Genomic DNA, 19,898 nt, shown 5'->3' on the forward strand with positions numbered 1-19,898 from the left:
GTATATGAATGCATCCCATCACTGTGTCTCATATATATATTATATATGTGTGTATATGAAAACACCCCATCACTGTGTCTCATGTGTATATATAATGCAAAACTAGTTTAAATTAGGCACACACTCGTATTATGGCCTTTCCTCCATTTCTCAATCTTCCTGAAATACCTTTTGGGTGTGTGATTGTTTTGACTCCTCTGTGAACCTTTCCCAGGACGTCTGGAGCTTTGCTTCTCCTTGGCTGCATGCACAACTCTTATTTTAACCCTTTCTCATTTTATTGTGGTTTTGTGTTGTGAGGTCTGTCTGACTCCTCACACAGAAAACTCCTGAGGTTGTTCAACAATAGCACATACCCTATGTGCCAGGCAATATTAATCATGGAGAATATAATGTCCCTTTCCTCCTGGAGCTTAGAGTTTTGGGGAAAGAACAGTCATAAGCGGTGTGGTTGGTACTATGATAGAGGGGTGTGGTATTTTGTAGAGGCACAAAGTGGAGCTCCCCGATCTGTTCTAGGGAGAAGAAAGAGGGTCTGGGACTAGAAAATAGATGAGTCTTAATTCTAAATTCCTTGTGCTTGGCACATATTAACAACCATTGAACTCTGGTGAATATATGGCTGAGGAGCTTACTGACTGAAGACATGAATATAAGTATATTTTCATTGGAAATCAGGTACATGAGTATGTATTTTGGAATGGAAGGGAGGTTACAATATAGATTTTAGGTTTCCTCGAAGAAAGAAGGAGGGAAATAAAGTGCCTCATGATCTTTTCTTCTTTCATTCCTTGAATTTTTTTTTTTTTTTTTTTTTTTTTGAGATAGAGTCTTGCTTTGTCGCCCAGGCTGGAGTGCAGTGGTGTGATCTGCAACCTTTGCCTCCTGGGTTCAAGTGATTCTCCTGCCTCAGCCTCCCAAGTAGCTGGAATTACAGGCACGCACCACCATACCCGGTTAATTTTTTTTTTTTTTGTATTTTTACAAAAAATACGGGGTTTCACCATGTTGGCCAGGCTGGTCTCGAACTCCTGACTCAAGTGATCCACCGTCTTGGCCTCCCAAAGTGCTGGGATTACAGGCATGAGCCACTGTGCCTGCCCTCATTCCTTAAATTCTTAAAGTTATAAAATAGATTCTAACAATAATGTGGTTGGAAGTGACCTTACTCAGCCCATCTTCTACCTGTTTGTCCACTCCTGCCCTCAGTGATCCATAACTCTTGTTTGCTGTGTATTCTGGAAGGCTGGCTCCCCCAGTGTGAAGCTGCCTTGGGGAAATTTGTCTTGGAATTGGATCATATCCTGCTATTGAAGTTCATTTTAGTGGAGGTTCCGTTAGAAAAACCGGGACAGGATATATCCGAAGGTCGGATGCATGTTTCTTCTGGCAACTTTGCTTAGACAGGAACAGGTTTTGTTATGGTATAGAGAGTTCCTCTGTTCAGAATTCACATGAACCAGGACCTTGTACAAATTTTATACAAACATGAATGTGGAGCTGTAAGTAACAAAAATTGTTTTGAGGCCTTCAGTGTCTATACGTCTGAGTGTTTTTGTCTTCTCTTCCTTTGTACAATTTCCTACCCCCTCTCACCCCAGCTTTTCTCTCTCACTCTTGCTCTCTTACTTTTCTTTTATAGATGAGGTCATTATGATTTGGAGCCAAGAGAAGTGCATTCCTGGAACTTTAAATCTCCATACTCAATTTGTGACTCTCCTTTTTTTAGAAGATGGTTACAGTTTATAATAGTTGGAGGACAGCTTGCTTAATTGTGCTATTTTAGAATGCAGATATGAGCTTACCGTAGGAATTCTGTCAATTTGTGAAGAGGGCTTAATGCTTCCACACTTTTTATTCTCACTTATTTCAGATTTATAATTGCTTTCAAGTCCATTATGAGATGTGAAAAATGTTCTCAATTTGATTAGGTTATCAGCCACTTGGTTAGAGTTTCTGTGCCTGGTACTTTGGACGTCCAACTCCCCCATGATGTACAGGGAAGCAGTGTGACTACTGGGAGGAGAGAGATGAGGCCAGGCTCCCTCTTTCTTGACAGCAAGGCGAGGTACAGGGATGCTTTGAAGAAGGGTGTTTTGTCTTGCTTTGAGACAGAATCTTGTCTTGCTCTGTTGCCCAGGCTGGAGTGCAGTAGCGCCATCTTGGCTCACTGCAACCTCTGCCTTCCAGGTTCAAGCGATTCTCCTGTCTCAGCCTCCCGAGTAGCTGGGATTACAGGTGCCTACCACCACGCCCAGCTAATTTTTGTATTTTTAGTAGAGACGGGGTTTCACTATGTTGGCCAGATTGGTCTTGAACTCCTGACCTCAAGTGATCCGCCCTCCTCAGCCTCCCAAAGTGCTGGGATTACAGGCGTGAGCCACTGCGCCCAGCCTGAAGGGGTTTTCTAATATAAACTCTGTTACAAAATCATAATGGGGAGAGGATGGAGGGGAAGAGAGGGATGAGGGGAAAGAGAGGAAGGAGAAAGAGATATAGAACATCGGAAGATACCAACTGTGAGGGATGACCCACTTGTTATCCCAAGACTGTGTGCTGTAGGAGGGATAGCAGATGTTTAATGGCCAGGAAATTTGGGCATTAGCTCTGCTCCTGTGTGATCTGAGACAAAACACTACTCTTTTCTGGGCCCCAGTTTCCTTGATTAAAGTGGGTTAGTGCTAAGGTTCTGCAATTCTGAGACTTCCTTCCAGGGAAGAGAGGAAGTTTCCTTAGAGCCCTTCCTCCCTTCCTTCCTTCCTCCCTCCCTCCTTCCCTCCTTCCTTCCTCCCTCCTTCCCTCCCTCCTTCCCTCCCTCCTTCCCTCCCTCCTTCCCTCCCTCCTTCCCTCCCTCTCTCCCTCTCTTTTCTCTCTCTCCCATCCTTTTTTATTTCTTGGCAAACTCTCACTCTGTCGCCCAGGCTGGAGTGCAGTAGTACGATCTTGGCTTACTGCAACCTGCCTCTCAGGTTCAAGTGATCCTCCTCCCTCAGCCTCCTGAGAAGCTGGGATTACAGGTGCACACCATCATGCCCAGCTAAATTTTGTATTTTTAGTAGAGACGGGGTTTCACCATGTTGACCAAGCTGATCTCAAACTCCTGACCTTGGGTAATCCACCCGCCTTGGCCTCCCAGAGTGCTGGGATTACAGATGTGAGCCACCTTTAAGCAAATTTGAACCCTGTGATCTGGTCTTTTAATAGTTAGGAGCACTGATCTCTTCTGCCTTTTACAGACAGTATAACGACGGGTGAATTCTGGACCTGCTCTGAGTCTCATCTTCTCCATCTGTAGCATGAGTGCAATAGGACTTTTCTCAGGGCTGTTGTCAGGATCATGTTATTGAGATTGTGAACTGTGATAGGTACTAATTGAACAATGAAATACAGGAAAATTGGAATCATTTCCTCAGCCGGGTACCTCTCCCCACATGGTTCCTGAGAGAAGCATATGGCTGGGAATAATGACACAAAATAAACGAACTTTTTCATCCTTTGGCTTTGGCCCCACATTCCCGGAGACTCCTGGTGTACTATACCGGACTAAGTGGTGAATTTCCTTTGTCTAGGATAGGGCAGCCTAGGATCTGAATCAATGCAAACATGCCTCCTTCAAGAGAAAGTGTGCATAAGAGAAGGAGATAGCAACTCCTGGATCTGGTTGAGCTTATCAGCCGGTGCTGGGTAGAGCGTGCCTAGAAAGAATGCTACCTGTAGGGGAGCAAATCCTTAACTTTTGGCTCATCTTGGTGTACGTTTCCTCCAGTAGCCTAAAATAATGTCCTTGGATTTGGCCAGTTCTTGACATAATCACCTTCCCCTTAGAGAGTGGAGATTCCTTCCTTTTGAGAGTACCAGACTCAGCTACATGAAGTAGTATAACCCTGTGGAGAGCAATCTAGGAAAACACAACTGAAGACGCTCATGCCCTAAGAACAAACACCATCTCGTCCACTTCTGTTCTTGGATATATCCAGAGCAAGTGATTCCTTTAAACTATTGTAGAAATAGAAAGTCATTATATTTGTAGGACACTCTGAGTTTCCTGCTCCCAGCAGAATGCAACTGGCTGGATCTCTCCAGATGCTTTAGATGGCTCCCATCAGGCCATCCTGAGTACTGAGGAGATTAAATCTTAGCATATCTATAACTCATTTTTTTTTTTTTTAATAGAGACAGGGTCTCATTTTGTTGCCCAGGCTCTTTTGAACTCCTGGACTCAAGAAATCCTCCCATTTTTTTTTTTTTTTTGAGGTGGAGTCTTGCTCTGTTGCCCAGGCTGGAGTGCAGTGACGCAATCTCAGCTCACTGCAAGCTCCGCCTCCCGGGTTCACGCCATTCTCCTGCCTCAGTCTCCTGAGTAGCTGGGACTACAGGCGCCCGCCACCGCGCCCGGCTAACTTTTTGTATTTTTAATAGAGACGGGGTTTCACCGTGGTCTCGATCTCCTGACCTTGTGATTCGCCCGCCTCGGCCTCCCAAAATGTTTTTTTTTTTTGTAATAGAGATAGGGTCTCACTATGTTACCCAGTTTTGAACTCTTGTGCTCAAGCAGTCCTCCTTCCTGGGCTTCCCAAAGTGCTGGGATTAGAGGTGTGAGCCACCATGCCTCGCTGTCTGTAACCCATTTGTACCACCTGGCTAAAAACTAGAAAAAACTCTTAGAAAATTACATCAAAAGACATATGAAAACAAAAAGAAAAAGGAATATAACCAAAATATTCATCAATGATGGAATGGATTAATAAAGCATGATGTAGTCATGTGGTAGAGTACTATACAGTACTGAAAAGGAAGAACAAGAACTCATGTATCCATATGGATGGCTCTCTCAAACCCTGTTGCTCAAAACCACAGTTGCAGAAGTATATACAGTATGATGCCGTCTATTTAAAATTTTGAAACAATGCTATTTGTTGCTTAGGGATACTTACATAAATATTAAAATATGTAGAAAAGCATGAAAATAATAAATACTAAGTTCTAATTAGTTACCTCAGGAGGCCTAAGAGATTAGAGAGAACACACGTGGGATACCTTGATGTTGCCAAATATTTCTTTCCTTTCTTTTTTTCTTTTTTGTAGTGGTGTGATCTCAGCTCACTCTAACCTCCACCTCTCAGGTTCAAGCTATTCTTGTGCCTCAGCCTCCCTACTAGCTGGGATTACAGGCATGCACTACCATGCCTGGCTAATTTTTGTGTTTTTAGTAGAGATGGGGTTTTGGCATGTTGCCCAGGCTGGTCTCAAACTCCGGGGCTCAAGTAATTCACCCACCTCGGCCTCCCAAAGTGCTGGGATTACAGGCATTAGCCACTATGCCCAGCTGACAATTGTTTCTTTCTTTATCTTTCTTTCTTTCTTTTTTTTTTTTTGAGACGGAGTCTTGCTCTGTCACCCAGGCTGGAGTGCAGTGGCGTGATCTCGGCTCACTGCAACCTCCACCTCCCAGGTTCAAGCGATTCTTCTGCCTCAGCCTCCCGAGTAGCTGGGACTACAGGCGCATGCCACCACGCCCAACTAATTTTGTATTTTTAGTAGAGATGGGGGTTCACCATGTTGGTCAGGCTGGTCTCGAACTCCTGACTTCGTGATCCTCCTGTCTCAGCCTCCCAAAGTTGCTGGGATTACAGGCATGAGCCACCGTGCCCGGCAAATTGTTTATTTTTTGAGGTGATAGATAACATGGATACATGTCGATTATACATTATACATACTTTGTTATTTGTTAGATAGAAGAATTATTAAAAATTAAAAATGGGCCGGGCGCGGTGGCTCAAGCCTGTAATCCCAGCACTTTGGGAGGCCAAGACGGGCGGATCACGAGGTCAGGAGATCGAGACCATCCTGGCTAACACAGTGAAACCCCGTCTCTACTAAAATACAAAAAAAAAAAACTAGCCGGGCGAGATGGCAGGTGCCTGTAGTCCCAGCTACTCGGGAGGCTGAGGCAGGAGAATGGCGTGAACCCAGGAGGCGGAGCTTGCAATGAGCTGAGATCCGGCCACTGCACTCCAGCCTGGGCGACAGAGCGAGACACTGTCTCAAAAAAAAAAAAAAAAAAAAAAAAAAAAAAAAAATTAAAAATGAAATACGCTGTGAGAGAGTAGTTCAAGGTGAGGCTGGAGATTCAGATGGTTGCCTGTAGGGCCATTTTAAAGTGTGGCTTTCACCTAAGGCCAGAGGGGAACCAGCCAGTGAAAGGTTTTATTTTTATTTTTATTTTATTTTATGTTTTAGACATGGGAAATAATCTCATCATATTAACACTCAGAACATCAGTCCTGCTGCAGTGTGGAGACTGGATTTGGGTAGAATGGCAGTAGGACAGGAAGAATACTTAGAAAAAGTTTCCTCTTTGAAACATCATCTTCTCTAGGCCTCCAGATTGTTTCTTCCTTCCTAATTCTCCCCTTACCTCTCTGGCCATGCCCCTTTATCTCCATCTCTTTTTTTTTTTTTTTTTTTTTTTTGAGACGGAGTCTTGCTGTGTCTCCTGGGCTGGAGTGCAGTGGCCGGATCTCAGCTCACTGCAAGCTCCGCCTCCTGGGTTCACGCCATTCTCCTGCCTCAGCCTCCGGAGTAGCTGGGACTACAGGCGCCCGCCACCTCGCCCGGCTAGTTTTTTGTATTTTTAGTAGAGACGGGGTTTCACCGTGTAGACCAGGATGGTCTCGATCTCCTGACCTCATGATCCGCCCGTCTCGGCCTCCCAAAGTGCTGGGATTACAGGCTTGAGCCACCGCGCCCGGCCCTTTATCTCCATCTCTAATGAGTCTCCCTCCCTCCCTCCCTCCCTTTCTTCCTCCCGTCCTTCCTTTCTTCCTCTCGTTCTGTCACCCAGGCTGGAGTGCAGTGGTGCGATCTCAGCTCACTGCAACCTCTGCCTCCTGGGTTCAAGCGATTCTCATGCGTCAGCCTCCTGAGTAGCTGGGATTACAGGTGCCCACCACCGCACCCCGCTAATGTTTGTATTTTTCCTAGAGACGGGGTTTCACCATGTTGGCCAGGCTGGTCTCAAACTCCTGACCTCAAGTGATCTGCCTGCCTTGGCCTCCCAAAGTACTGGGATTACAGGCATAAGCCACCGCATCCAGCCTCTCCAGCCCTTTAAATATTGCTGATTCCCACGGTATTTCTTTTTTGCTCTCTTTTCTTCCCAGTTTTTAGTTATGTGCCTTAGTGATCTCATTATGTCCCCCATTCAGCCACCACCTTTATGCTCATGATTCTCAAGTTTATTTCTCCAATCCAATCCTTTCTTCCAGCTCCAAGCTGCCTACTGGACATTTCTTCTTGGCTATCTCATAATTAAATAAAATCCAGCATGTCCAAAATGGCGTTACTATCCTTTCTAAATATGCCTTTTCCTTCTGCCTTTAGGATCTTGGTTAACCATATTGCTATCTAGCCAATTATCTGATCCAGAAAATAGGTATTATTGTCGACTCTTCTGTCTCAACTTCTTCTTTAATTAGTCTCCATGTTAGAAATGCAGGGTAAGGACCAGTCACAGTGGCTCACACTTGAAATCCTAGCACTTTGGGAGGCTGAGGTGGGAGGATCCCTTGAGCCTAGGAGTTTGAGACCAACCTGAGCAACATAGTGAAACCCCATCTTTACCAAAAAAAAAAAAAAAAAAAAAAAAAATTAGCTGGGCATGGTGGCATATGCCCATAGTCCTAGTTATTTGGGAGGCTGAAGTGGGGGGATTGCTTGAGTCTGGGAGGTCAAGGCTGCAGTGAACTGCAATTGCACTACTGCACTGCTGAGCAATAGAATAAGACCCTGTCTCAAAAAAAAAAAAAAAAAAAAAAAAGACACACACACACACACAAGTGCTTTACAAAGTATGTTATAGTCAAGTAATCAAAATGATCTCTAAATGGATGTTCAGTGAAATGGGGGAATATGCTTTTGTGGGAATGGAGGGGATCAGAAAGATAAAAGAGAATTAAAATGTAGTCCTTTAATAACTAACATTTTAATATTGATTTCATAGAATGAAATGAAGAATCACCTGGAATAATTAGCATTTCCGTTTGTGTTTAGCTGTGTGTGTGTGTGTGTGTGTGTGTGTGTGTGTGTGTGTGTGTAAGGTATAACTTATTTGCAAGCTATTCTGATTTCTTCCCTTATTTTCCAGGAATATTTTGAAAACAATTGCTCTGGGTCAGATGTTGTCCTTGTGTATATGTGGGACAGCCATCACCAGCCAGTATTTGGCAGAAAGATACAAAGTGAACACCCCCATGCTTCAGAGCTTTATCAATTATTGCTTGCTGTTCCTAATTTATACAGTGATGCTGGCATTTCGATCAGGTATGTCAAATGTGGAAATTACCTTTTCAACAAAATTATCTTCATAAAAATTACTAGAAAAGTATGACACCTCTGAATTCTGTGAAAGTAGTAACTAGAGACTTATGCATAATTCTCTGAAATTGTTGATTAAAGTAAGTCGCACCATACTGTTTGTAACAGAGAAGTTGTCCAAAAAAAGTGTTTTGTTTTTTTTTTTTGAGACGGAGTCTTGCTCTGTCGCCCAGGCTGGAGTGCTATGGCCGGATCTCAGCTCACTGCAAGCTCCGCCTCCTGGGTTCACGCCATTCTCCTACCTCAGCCTCCCGAGTAGCTGGGACTACAGGTGCCCACCACCTCGCCCAGCTGGTTTTTTGTATTTTTTAGTAGAGACGGGGTTTCACTGTGTTAGCCAGGATGGTCTCGATCTCCTGACCTCGTGATCCGCCCGTCTCGGCCTCCCAAAGTGCTGGGATTACAGGCTTGAGCCACCGCGCCCGGCCAAAAGTGTTCTGTGTTGTTGTTGTTGTTGTTGTTTGTTTTTGAGCCAGGGTCTCACTCTGTCACCCAGGCTGGAGTGCAGAGATGCAATCTTGGCTCACTGTAGCCCTGACCTCCCAGGCTCAAGTGATCCACTCACCTCAGCCTCCCTAGTAAGATGGGACTACAGGCGTGTGCCACCATGCCTTTTTTTTTTTTTTTTTTTTGGTAGAGAAGGGTTTTTGCCATGTTGCCCTGGCTAGTCTCTTAACTCCTGGGCTCAAGCGATCTGCCCACCTCAGCCTCCCAAACTGCTAGGATTTCAGGCGTGAGCCATTGGACCCGACCTAAAGAGTATAAATGTCATTACAAGTTAGGTCCCCCCGCAATTTAAAAAATATTTTAAAATATTAAGATGATATTAAAAACACTTAAAGTCAAGAACCTTACTCTCCAAAGTATTTACTTACAACTAAATAAAGATGGTAAATGGAACATTAGTTGATTGTGTAGATCAGGTCTCTGGGTTTTTTTGTGTGTGTGCAGTGACATAATCTTGGCTCACTGCAACCTCCACCTCCTGGGCTCAAGTGATTCTTGTGCCTCAGCCTCCTGTGTAGCTGGGACTACAGGCACACACCACCACGCCCGGCTAATTTTTGTATTTTTAGCAGAGACGGGGTCTCACCGTGCTCCTGACCTCAAGTGATTCACCTGCCTTGGCCTCCCAGAGTACTGGGATTATAGGTGTGAGCCACTGTGCCCAGCTAATTTTTGTATTTTTTGTAGAGACAGGGTTTCACCATGTTGCTCAGGCTGGTCTTGAATTCCTGAGCTCGAGCAGTCCTCCCACCTCGGCTTCCCAAAGTGCTGAGATTACAGGTGTGAGCCACTGGGCCCAGCCACATACATTATTATTAACCAAAATCAATAATTTACCTTAGGGGTCACTCTTGGTATTGTGCATTCTATAGGTTTTGACAAATGTATAATGGCATACATTTACCATTACAGTATCAAACAGAACAGCTCCACTGCCCTAAAAATCCCTCTGCTCCACCTATTCATTCCTTCTTCCCTCCCCACAAACTCCTGGTAGCTACAGCTTTAGTGTTGCCCTGTCACCCAGATTGGAGTACAGTGCAGTGGCGTGATCTTGGCTCACTACAACCTCTGCCTCCTGGGTTCAAGCGATTCTCCTGCCTCACCCTCCCTAGTAGTTGGGATTACAGGCACGTGCTACTACACCCGGCTAATTTTTGTATTTTTAGTGGAGATGTTGGCCAGATTGGTCTCGAACTCCTGACCTTACGTGATCTGTCTGCCACGGCCTTCCGAAATGTGGGGATTACAGATGCCCGTCCAGCTTCATTATTTTTTAAAACTTTAGTTTAACCCTTCGTTGTAAAGGGGTTTGAAGGTCTGATTCTAAATTTACTACTTGCTTTTGAATCATGTGGCCAACACAGCAGAAGAAAAAGCCTCACAAAGGTTAATGAATCCAGTGAAGAAGGACAGCACTGTGCACACTCAGGAAATTACAGTAATTTATTTCATCCCATGCACCAGCTATCTAAAGGTTTTTATTGAAATTTAGGGCTGGGTGTGATGGCTCACACCTGTAACCCCAGCACTTCGGCAGTTGGAGGTGGGAGGATCACCTGAGGCCTGGAGTTCTAGACCAGCCTGGGCAATGTGATGAAACTCTTTCTCTACAAAAAATATAAAAATTACCTGGGTATGATGGCATGTCCCTGTAGTCCCAGCTACTTGGGAGGCTGAGGTGGAGGATGGCTTGATCCCAGGAGGCTGAGGTTGCAGGGAGCCAAGATGGCACCACTGCACTCAAGCCCAAATGACAGACCAAGACCCTGTCTCCAAAGGAAGAAAAAAAAAAAGAGCTGGGAGTGGAACTATACATGGTTAATAATCCTATACTTTGCTCTTTGTGGAAGCATTGGCCTTCAGGAATTCGGTGAGACTCCCAAATATATCAGTGCAGTTAGTCTCCCTAAGGGATGGTTGTTAGGTACTTCCTATGCCATTTGATGCTAGGAAGACTAATTCTGTGTTGTTATGTTTTTTTTTTTTTTTTTCTTCTGAGACGGAGTTTTGCTCCTGTTGCCCAGGCTGGAATGCAATGGCATGATCTCGGCTCAGTGGCACAATCTCAGCTCAGTGCAACCTCTGCCTCCCAGATTCAAGTGATTCTCTTGCCTCAGCCTCCCTAGTAGCTGGAATTACAGGCACCTGCCACCATGTCCGGCTAATTTTTTTATTTTTAATAGAGACAGGGTTTCTCCATGTTGCCCAGGCTGGTCTCGAACTTCTGACCTCAGATGATCTGCCCACCTCGGCCTCCCAAAGTGCTGGGATTACAGGTGTGAGCCACTGCACCCGGCCTATTTGTGTGTTTTCAAGATGTTCCTGCTAATTGGATTTTACTGATAATTATTTGGTTATGATTCTCACTACTTTTATTTGTGAGTTATCTTGCCATAAAGCCTTCTCATATATGTGCCAACTCTGCATCTCCTGTGATGCCAGATTCTCCAAAGTAGTGAATCCAATTAATTTGAATAAATATAATTTGAGGGAATAAAATGTGTTTCTTCAGTGTGCCACTAAGTCTTTTCTCAGACTTATCATGGACTTATTTTTCACTTGAAAGCACATCTCTTCCAAAAGAACGATCACATGCAGACTTTTCTTTGAAGAAGCCCATGGATAGAAGTTAAATAACCAATTAATTTCTAGGAAAACATTTCATTTCCTAGGATAGTCCGTGGCTTGTCAGAAATGGCGACATGCAAGCTCATATCCAGAAATTTTATTTCTGTTATGATAGGAAAGGGATTTTAAAAAAAGTTTTTCTTTTAAGTTCTGGGGTACATGTGCAGAATGTGCAGGTTTGTTACATAGGTAAACATGTGCCATGGTGGTTTGCAGAAGCTATCAACCCATCACCTAAGTATTAAGTCCAGCATGCATTAGCTCTTTTCCTTAGGGCTCTCCTTCCGCCCTGCCCTCCCCCACTTGTACAGTGAGTCTCCACCTGTACAGTGAGACTCCACTGTACAGGTGGAGTCTCATTATGTAAGCCCAGCTGGTCTTGAACTCTTGGGCTCCAGCTGTCCTCCACCCTTACCTCAACCTCCTGAGTAGCTGGCATTACAGGTGCACACCACCATGCCCAGCTAGGAAAGGGAATTTAACCACTTTTCTCTTACTTTCATTCTGGTGCTTTTATTGAACACTTGGTCTCTGATGACATTTTAACTAGGGTTTCATACTAGAAAAAAATCTAACTCTGGTGAGCTGTTGCAGGAGTTTGGGTTATGAAGAATGGAAACTGGGAGGGGGCCACGCTGGAAATACACAATAGCCAGGCATGGTAGCTCACGCCTGTAATCCCAGCACTTTGGGAAGCTGAGGCAGGCAGGTCGCTTGAGCTCAGGAGTTCGAGACCAGCCTGGGCAACATGGTGAGACCCCATCTCTGCTAAAAATACAAAAATAATTAGCTGGGTATGGTGGCGTACGCCTGTGGTCCCAGCTACTCAGGAGGCTGAAGTGGGAGGCTGGCTTGAACCCAGGAGGCAGAGGTCGCAGTTAGCTGAGATTGTACCACTGCACTCCAGCCTGGGCAACAGAATGAGACCCTATCTCAAAAAAAAAAAAAGAAGAAGAAGAAGAAGGAGGAGGAGGAGGAGGGGGAGGAGGAGGGGGGGGGGGGGGGGGGGAAATTCTTGCTTCTACTCTTTGATCTTCAAATCAACATGTATGGTATCATTTGCAAATAACATACTGACCCAGATTTCTTTCAACCAGGCAGTGATAACCTTCTAGTAATCTTGAAAAGAAAATGGTGGAAGTACATCCTGCTGGGACTAGCAGATGTGGAAGCTAATTATATGATTGTCAGAGCCTACCAGTACACAACTCTAACCAGTGTCCAGGTAAGAGGGAGCCCTCTGACCACTTTGGATTTTATAGCTTCAAAAGGAGAACACGAAGTCATACGTGTTGACCTAATTTTATTGAAAAACTGTTCAGTTGAAGAAAACCTAAACACAAGTGGGTGCTGTTTTCTAGTAGAGCATATGCTCTAATGAGTAATGTTTCCTAGAATTAGTGAAAATGTATACCAGTTAAGCTGCCCCCAAACTGCTAATGCTGTGGCAGAGCAGTTCCTACCACAATAAGCATAAATATTTAGTTGGCAGTTGATGCTGTGGTGTTGACATGTGTTCTGTTTTATATGCTGCTGAAACATGGCATATGAAAGTAGATATACCTTTGTTCTATAGGAAAGTTGGAGCTTTGCAAGCATAGTAGATATTCATGACAAAGGAACCATTGGAAGAAACCCATTAGACATTTTTGGGAGAGGTGGTAGCCAGAGTTAAAACTCCCATTCCTGTTTCTTTGTTAGGTTTATTCTTGCTGCATTGAAAGAAAAATATTCATTCCTACATTGCAGAGGTTTTCAACTTTGTAAAGTTGAAGACAATTGATTTCATTTGTCTTAATGTTAGCAAACTATGGGATGTGTCATAACATTAACTCACCATTACTAACTACAAAATGTTTTATAAATGGAGGTGAAAGTGAGATAGACTCAAATGCCAGGTTTAGATGTCACAGTTTAATAAGTTCATAACTTTTTTTTTCATTTTCTTAAATAATAAAAAAAAGTTTGTATCAGATGTGGGATTTGAAGTTTATAACTTTTTGATATATCCCTTTCTCACTATACAAAATACAGAGATGTTCTTACTTGACTCTAAATTTTAGGGACTGGAAAAATTGAAATTAGACTTATTTTGCATAGAAAATATAAGGATTGTTGAGAACTCAGTATTTTCCCAATGTGAACCTACATTAAATGTTATTGCCAGAGTGCCTTATATTAAATACTTTGTTGTCTGTAACATTTTGCTAAGCATTGTTCTCAGCAAACCTCTTGGACTTTGACCAGTATGGGTTAAAAAGCTGAGAGAGGAAATGATTTATTAAGACAGACACCATAGGAGGCACACAAAGAACCTAAAGTTTCGCAAAAATTAAACCCAGCAGTTACCTAGAGAATGAAGCATGAGAATGAAGTTAGTTACCTAGTATCACTAATAGGAGTTAGTGCTCTTTTAGCATTGGTTAATGAAGTATATGTAAGTATGCAGAAAATGGCATTTTCTTGTCACATCTACTCTCATAATCTCACATACATTTTAATTACAATTCCCAGGAACTTTGATCTCTAATAATGATAAAAAGTTTGGAATTGGTGCAAAGCCTAAACACAGTTAAACAGAACACTTACAGTTGGATATTTGCAACTGAAGTTCATGCCTTCTTTCAATTTCAAAGAAATTGAAAACAATTTCTTTCACGCAGCCTCTTAGAAAAACCTAAGCATTTGGTTGCTAAAAGTCATGCACTTACGGCCTTAGTGAGGAATGTATTATAAAAAAGGCATCTAACAAGGTCATGTTTTCTCCAGCAGCAGAGATGGCTGTCACAGGACTGATTCAAGCTGGTTCTCCACCTGAGTAAATCTCTGGCCTGGGTAGTCCAAAAGGATGGAAATTTGGATTAGGTGGTCTTTGAACCTTCTTCTTAAGGGTTCCTTAGAAGGTTCTGTAATTACCAACAGTCATGGAATAGTTCACGTGAAGATCATGATGTGGCCTAGGTTTCTGCTCATGTCCCTTCCCACTTTACTGCCACATCAACCCATTTCCCACTCATGGCCTGCTCCTTCTCTCCTGTGCTGCTCTGTTCTTCCTAGAATGCAGTCCTTTTTGAAGCCTGCTCCCCTCATTGTCAAAGGCTAATTCAATTTTCATGTTCTCTTCTATACTCTATTGTACCTCTAATATGGTCTAACTCATTTTTATACTAACCACGTGGCAGAGTCTGCCTTAGTACCCTGCTTACTGTGACTATACAATAATTTTTAAAAATTAAATTGATACTCTTAGAACTGAAACAATCAGAGAAGACATCCATCACCAGGAATACTTTTTTTTTTTTTTTTCTGAGGAGGAGTCTTGCTCTGTCACCCAGGCTGGAGCACAATGGCATGATCTCGGCTCACTGCAGCCTCCGCCTCCCAGGTTCAAGTGATTCTCCTGCCTTATCCTCCTGAGCAGCTGGGATTACAGGCATGCGCCACCACACCTGGCTTTTTTTTTTTTTTTTAGATGGAGTCTCATTCTGTCGCCCCGCTGGAGTGCAGTGGGGTAATCTTGGTTCACTGCAGCCTCGGCCTCCTGAGTAGCTGGGATTACAGGAATGCGCCACCACGCCCAGCTGATTTTTTTTTGTATTTTGAGTAGATATAAGGTTTTGCCATTTTGGCCAGGCTGGTCTCAAACTCCTGACCTCAAGTGATCCTCCTGCCTTGGCCCCCATAGTGCTGGGATTACAGGCATGAGCCACCGCTCCCGGCCACCAAGAATGCATTTTGAAAAGAAGGTTCACATGTCTGAAGGTGATATCAGATGAGAAGTCATGGAATGTTAGAGTCGGAGGGAACCTGTGTGATCATTTCATCTGATCTTTTTATTTTATATTTTGACTTGGAGAGTGACTGGCTGGGGACCACACATCTAGCTGGTCAGTGTGGGGCTGGGGCCTGAGGTCTCTGGAGCTCTGACCATGATGTTAGGCAGCTACCTCATTGCCCAACAAAAATTGTTAGAGCAAATTTAAGTTTGATTTTAAGACACAAGGATAAAGGAATCTTCTGTGGTAGTTCTTAGAATGTCTTTTTCTCCTTTTTTTTGTTTAAGGAATGTAGTTGAGATTTTGTTAAGCCATATGGCTGGATTCTGCTGGTGTCTTCAGGGACAGGGTATTATCATTTGAATCGTTTAATGTTTTGCTATTCAGGCAGGCTCAATAAAGCACTTAGGAGATTAGAGTTCTGCAGCTGGAATAAATAACAAGGCAAGATGCCATTCCTACACATGATGCGTTGGACTCCACTGATGCTACTGCAGTGAAAGGCAATCAGTAAACAACTGTGGACAGGATTGAATGGGCTGCTGGAGATTAGGGGCCTGTCTTGTTCAAGACTCACCAGATACGGAGAGAATCAGGGACAAGGTTTGAAACAACAGGGGGAGCAATAAAACAGCAGTTTCAGGACTATTATTGGTATAAGGAATATATTTCTTCCTTGAAAGAAATACATTGGAATGCATCAAGAATCTCTTGAATATATTTTATCCTTGAATGCACATTAATTTTGTGAATTTAAGAATTGAACGAATTCAGTCTCTTTTTTATCTTTTATCTTGCAAACAACTTTGGGCCTGCTATAATTTTGGCATGCTTAATCCCTCTGCCTTCCAGATGAGCAGTATCAGGTGTATAGCTAGTGTTTTCTGGACCTATTATCAACAGGTGATGGAGAAGCACCTGAGGAAGATGAGCAAGAATATTTGCCGTGAGCATGAGTGTGTCTCATGTGGTGGGGTTGGATGCTTTGTCAGGGAGATGGTGTCTGTTCTCTCATAGTAACCGGTGCTTCTTTGTAGCACTTAGCCCAATTCCAGTGAAATATCTGGTGTGATTATTTATTCCATGTCCTTTCTAGCTTTGTGTGCTCCTGAGAGCACAGCTTGCTCTGTCCTGTTCACCTCTATTTCTAGCTGCTTTCACAGTGTCTCACACATGCAAGGTGTTTAGCAAATATTTGTTGGCTGAGTAAATGGTTGCATGCAGGAAAGCATGTTTGTCTACCGAACTTAAAGATACACACAGGGCCAGGCATGGTGGCTCATGCCTGTAATCCCAGCACTTTGGGAGGCCGAGGCAGGCAGATCACCTGAGGTCAGGAGTTTGAGACCAGCCTTGCCAACATGACGAAACCCCATCTCTACTAAAAAATACAAAAATTAGCTGGGCGTGGTGGCAGACGGCTGTAATCCCAGCTCCTCAGGAGGCTGAGGCAGGAAGAATTGCTTGAACCCAGGAGGCGGAGGTTGCAGTGAGTCGAGATTGTGCCACTGCACTCCAGCCTGGGTGACAGAGCGAGACTCCATCTCAAAAAAATAAAATAAATAAAATAAAATAAAATAAAATAAAATAAAATAAATAAAAAAAATAAAAAAATAAAATATAAAAATAAAATAAAATATAAAGATATACACAGGTGGGAGCATAGAGGTAAAGAGCACAGGCCCTCAGCAGAATTCTTGTGTTCAGCAACTGACTCTTCCATTGTATTTTATTATTTTATTTATTCATTTATTTTGAGACAGGGTCTGTCTGTATTGTACAGGCTGGAGTGCAGTGGCACCATCACAGCTCACTGCAGCCTTGAACTCCCAGGCTCAAGTGATCCTGTCACCTTAGCCTCCCAAGTAGCTGGGACTACAGGCGTGCAACACCACACCCAACTATTTTTTTTTTTTTTTTTTGTGAAGACAGCGTTTCACCATGTTGCCCAGGCTGATCTCGAACTTCTGGGCTCAAGCAATTTGCCCACCACAGCCTCCCAAAGTGTTAAGATTACAGGCCTGAGCCCCTGTGCCCAGCTGTCATCCCATTTTTAACTATGGCAACTCATTTCACTCTCTGTACCTTCATTTTCTCATGTATAAAATTGGATTGTAATTTCATTCTCATAGAGTTGTTGTGAGGATTACATGAGTGAATCCAGGTAAAGCTCTTAGTATAGGGCTGGCAATAATAAATGCTCAATAAATACTGACTCCTATTATAAATACTGACTCTATTATTTTTTAATTACTCATCTTTTTTTTTTTTTTTTGAGACGGAGTCTTGCTCTGTGGCCCAGGCTGGAGTGCAGTGGCCGGATCTCAGCTCACTGCAAGCTCCGCCTCCCGAGTTTACACCATTCTCCTGCCTCAGCCTCCCGAGTAGCTGGGACTACAGGCGCCCGCCACCTCGCCTGGCTAGTTTTTTGTATTTTTTAGTAGAGACAGAGTTTCACTGTGTTAGCCAGGATGGTCTCGATCTCCTGACCTCGTGATCCGTCCGTCTCGGCCTCCCAAAGTGCTGGGATTACAGTCTTGAGCCACCGTGCCCAGCCAATTACCCATCTTTTAGCTAATGAGAGATATGTTTTAAACTGTTGATTCTCTTTCCATGCAGCTTTTGGATTGCTTTGGGATTCCTGTGTTGATGGCTCTGTCGTGGTTTATTCTTTATGCGAGGTACAGAGTGATCCACTTCGTTGCCGTGGCTGTCTGTCTGTTGGGTGTAGGAACCATGGTTGGTGCAGACATACTAGCAGGGAGGGAAGACAATTCAGGTAAGCTTCAGTCACAGAATTTTGTTTATGTTTTCACTTTTATTCTGCAAACTATATCTTTTTATAGTAAAAAGCAGAAAATACATTCTGGTTAACTACATTTGAAATTATATTTTTAGATTTACTTGTATCTGGTATTTTGTAACTACCTCCACAGAACAATCTGTATGTTCCTACCAGCCTACAGTTTTTCTTCCTTTTTGTTGCATTAAATAGTTTTGTCTGTCTCTTGAGAGCAAAGTTTCTTTATATATTTGCAATCATCTTTTGTCTCATACATTTAAGATTGGTTCCTGGAAAACCTACTGTCAATTCTTTTTTTCTTTTTTTATTTAATCAACGAAGAAACTTGTTCACTGGAGTATTTCTTTTTAAGTCGCTGTGTAGGTGAGAACACTTTGCCTCACTTTGTGTTGAATTCAGTTGATAGTATAAAATGTAATTAAGGTCTATTAATTCATCCAAGCTTCAAGTGAGTTAAATGTCTCCTTGGATTGAGAGAGAAAATTACAGTTGATACTATAAAATCTAATTAAGGTCTATGATTCACCCAATCTACAAGTGAGTTAAGTGTCTCCTTGGATTGAAAGGGAAAATTACTTTGAAAGCAGGTTCCCATTTTTCAAATTGACCCAACTCTTCAGTGAACTCCATTAATTTGTCATGTCATGGAATCATTTTCTGAGGCCTTACATTATAATATATTCAATATATCAATTTCTAGCCTGTTAGACTTCTGAGGAGTTAAATTATGAAAAATCACAGCAGAATTGAACCAGAAAGTGAGAAGAGTAAGAGAGTAAGAGACTTTAAACTTCTAGTAACCAGGTTGGGTGCGGTGGCTCACACCTGTAATCCCGCGTTTTGGAGGGCCAAGGTGGGTACATCACCTGAGGTCAGGAGTTCGAGACCAGCCTGGCCAACATAGTGAACCCTCCGTCTCTACCAAAAATACAAAAATTAGGCCAGGCACAGTCACTCACACCTGTAATCCCAGTACTTTGGGAGGCCAAGGTGAGCGGATCACTTGAGTTCAGGAGGTCAAGACCAGTACAAATACAAAAATTAGCCAGACCTGACGGAGGGTGCCTATAATCCCAGCTACGCAGGAGGCTGAGGCAGGAGAATCACTTGAACCCGGAGGTGTAGGTTGCAGTGAGCCGAGACTGAGCCACTGCACTCCGCACTCCAGCCTGAGCGACAGAGCAAGACTGTCTCAAACACATGCATGTGCATGCGCGCTCGCACACACACACACACTCACACATAAACTTCTAGTAACCAGTTTCTTCTTCCTTAGCGTCATTTAAATGAACACGAGTCAGATGACCGCGTGGAGGCATGCTGTAGAGGTTCACCTGTTGACAGTGTTTTGCTTTTTGTGGCTTATCTTCCTGCAGGGAGTGATGTATTGATGGGCGACATCTTGGTCCTTCTTGGGGCTTCCCTCTATGCCATTTCGAATGTTTGTGAGGAATACATCGTGAAGAAGCTGAGCAGACAGGAATTTTTAGGAATGGTGGGCCTGTTTGGAACAATTATCAGTGGTATACAGCTGTAAGATTCTACAATTTTTTCTAAAAACAAAATAAGCAAATATATTATAGATAACTACTAATATTCATTATTTATTTGGCCCAAATTCACATCTGAAATTAGTATTAGGTGGATGCAAGAGTAATTGTGGTTTTGCCATTACCTAATAACTTGCTGAGTGTCTATTAGAGGATTGTTAAAATATCAGGAATTACTTCCTATTCTCTTAAAACATGTGTGTTGCTTAGGATTCCTGATTAGCATGTGGTAGAGGCATTTACCAGTAAGGAGTT

General features: G+C 43.2%; 1 protein-coding gene across 1 annotated transcript; it reads left to right on the forward strand.

The window, feature by feature from the left end:
• Nucleotides 1-8,138: 8,138 nt before the first annotated feature.
• On the forward strand, nucleotides 8,139-19,890 carry LOC111540097 (solute carrier family 35 member F2; the record flags this gene model as incomplete). Its single annotated transcript, XM_026452434.1, has 4 exons — nucleotides 8,139-8,322; nucleotides 12,612-12,739; nucleotides 17,910-18,069; nucleotides 19,470-19,890. Coding segments are annotated over 4 exons (633 nt in total), but the record flags the coding sequence as incomplete, so codon positions are not given.
• Nucleotides 19,891-19,898: the final 8 nt, after the last annotated feature.

Source organism: Piliocolobus tephrosceles, unplaced genomic scaffold, assembly GCF_002776525.5.
Source record: "Piliocolobus tephrosceles isolate RC106 unplaced genomic scaffold, ASM277652v3 unscaffolded_35491, whole genome shotgun sequence".
Lineage (NCBI taxonomy): Eukaryota > Metazoa > Chordata > Mammalia > Primates > Cercopithecidae > Piliocolobus > Piliocolobus tephrosceles.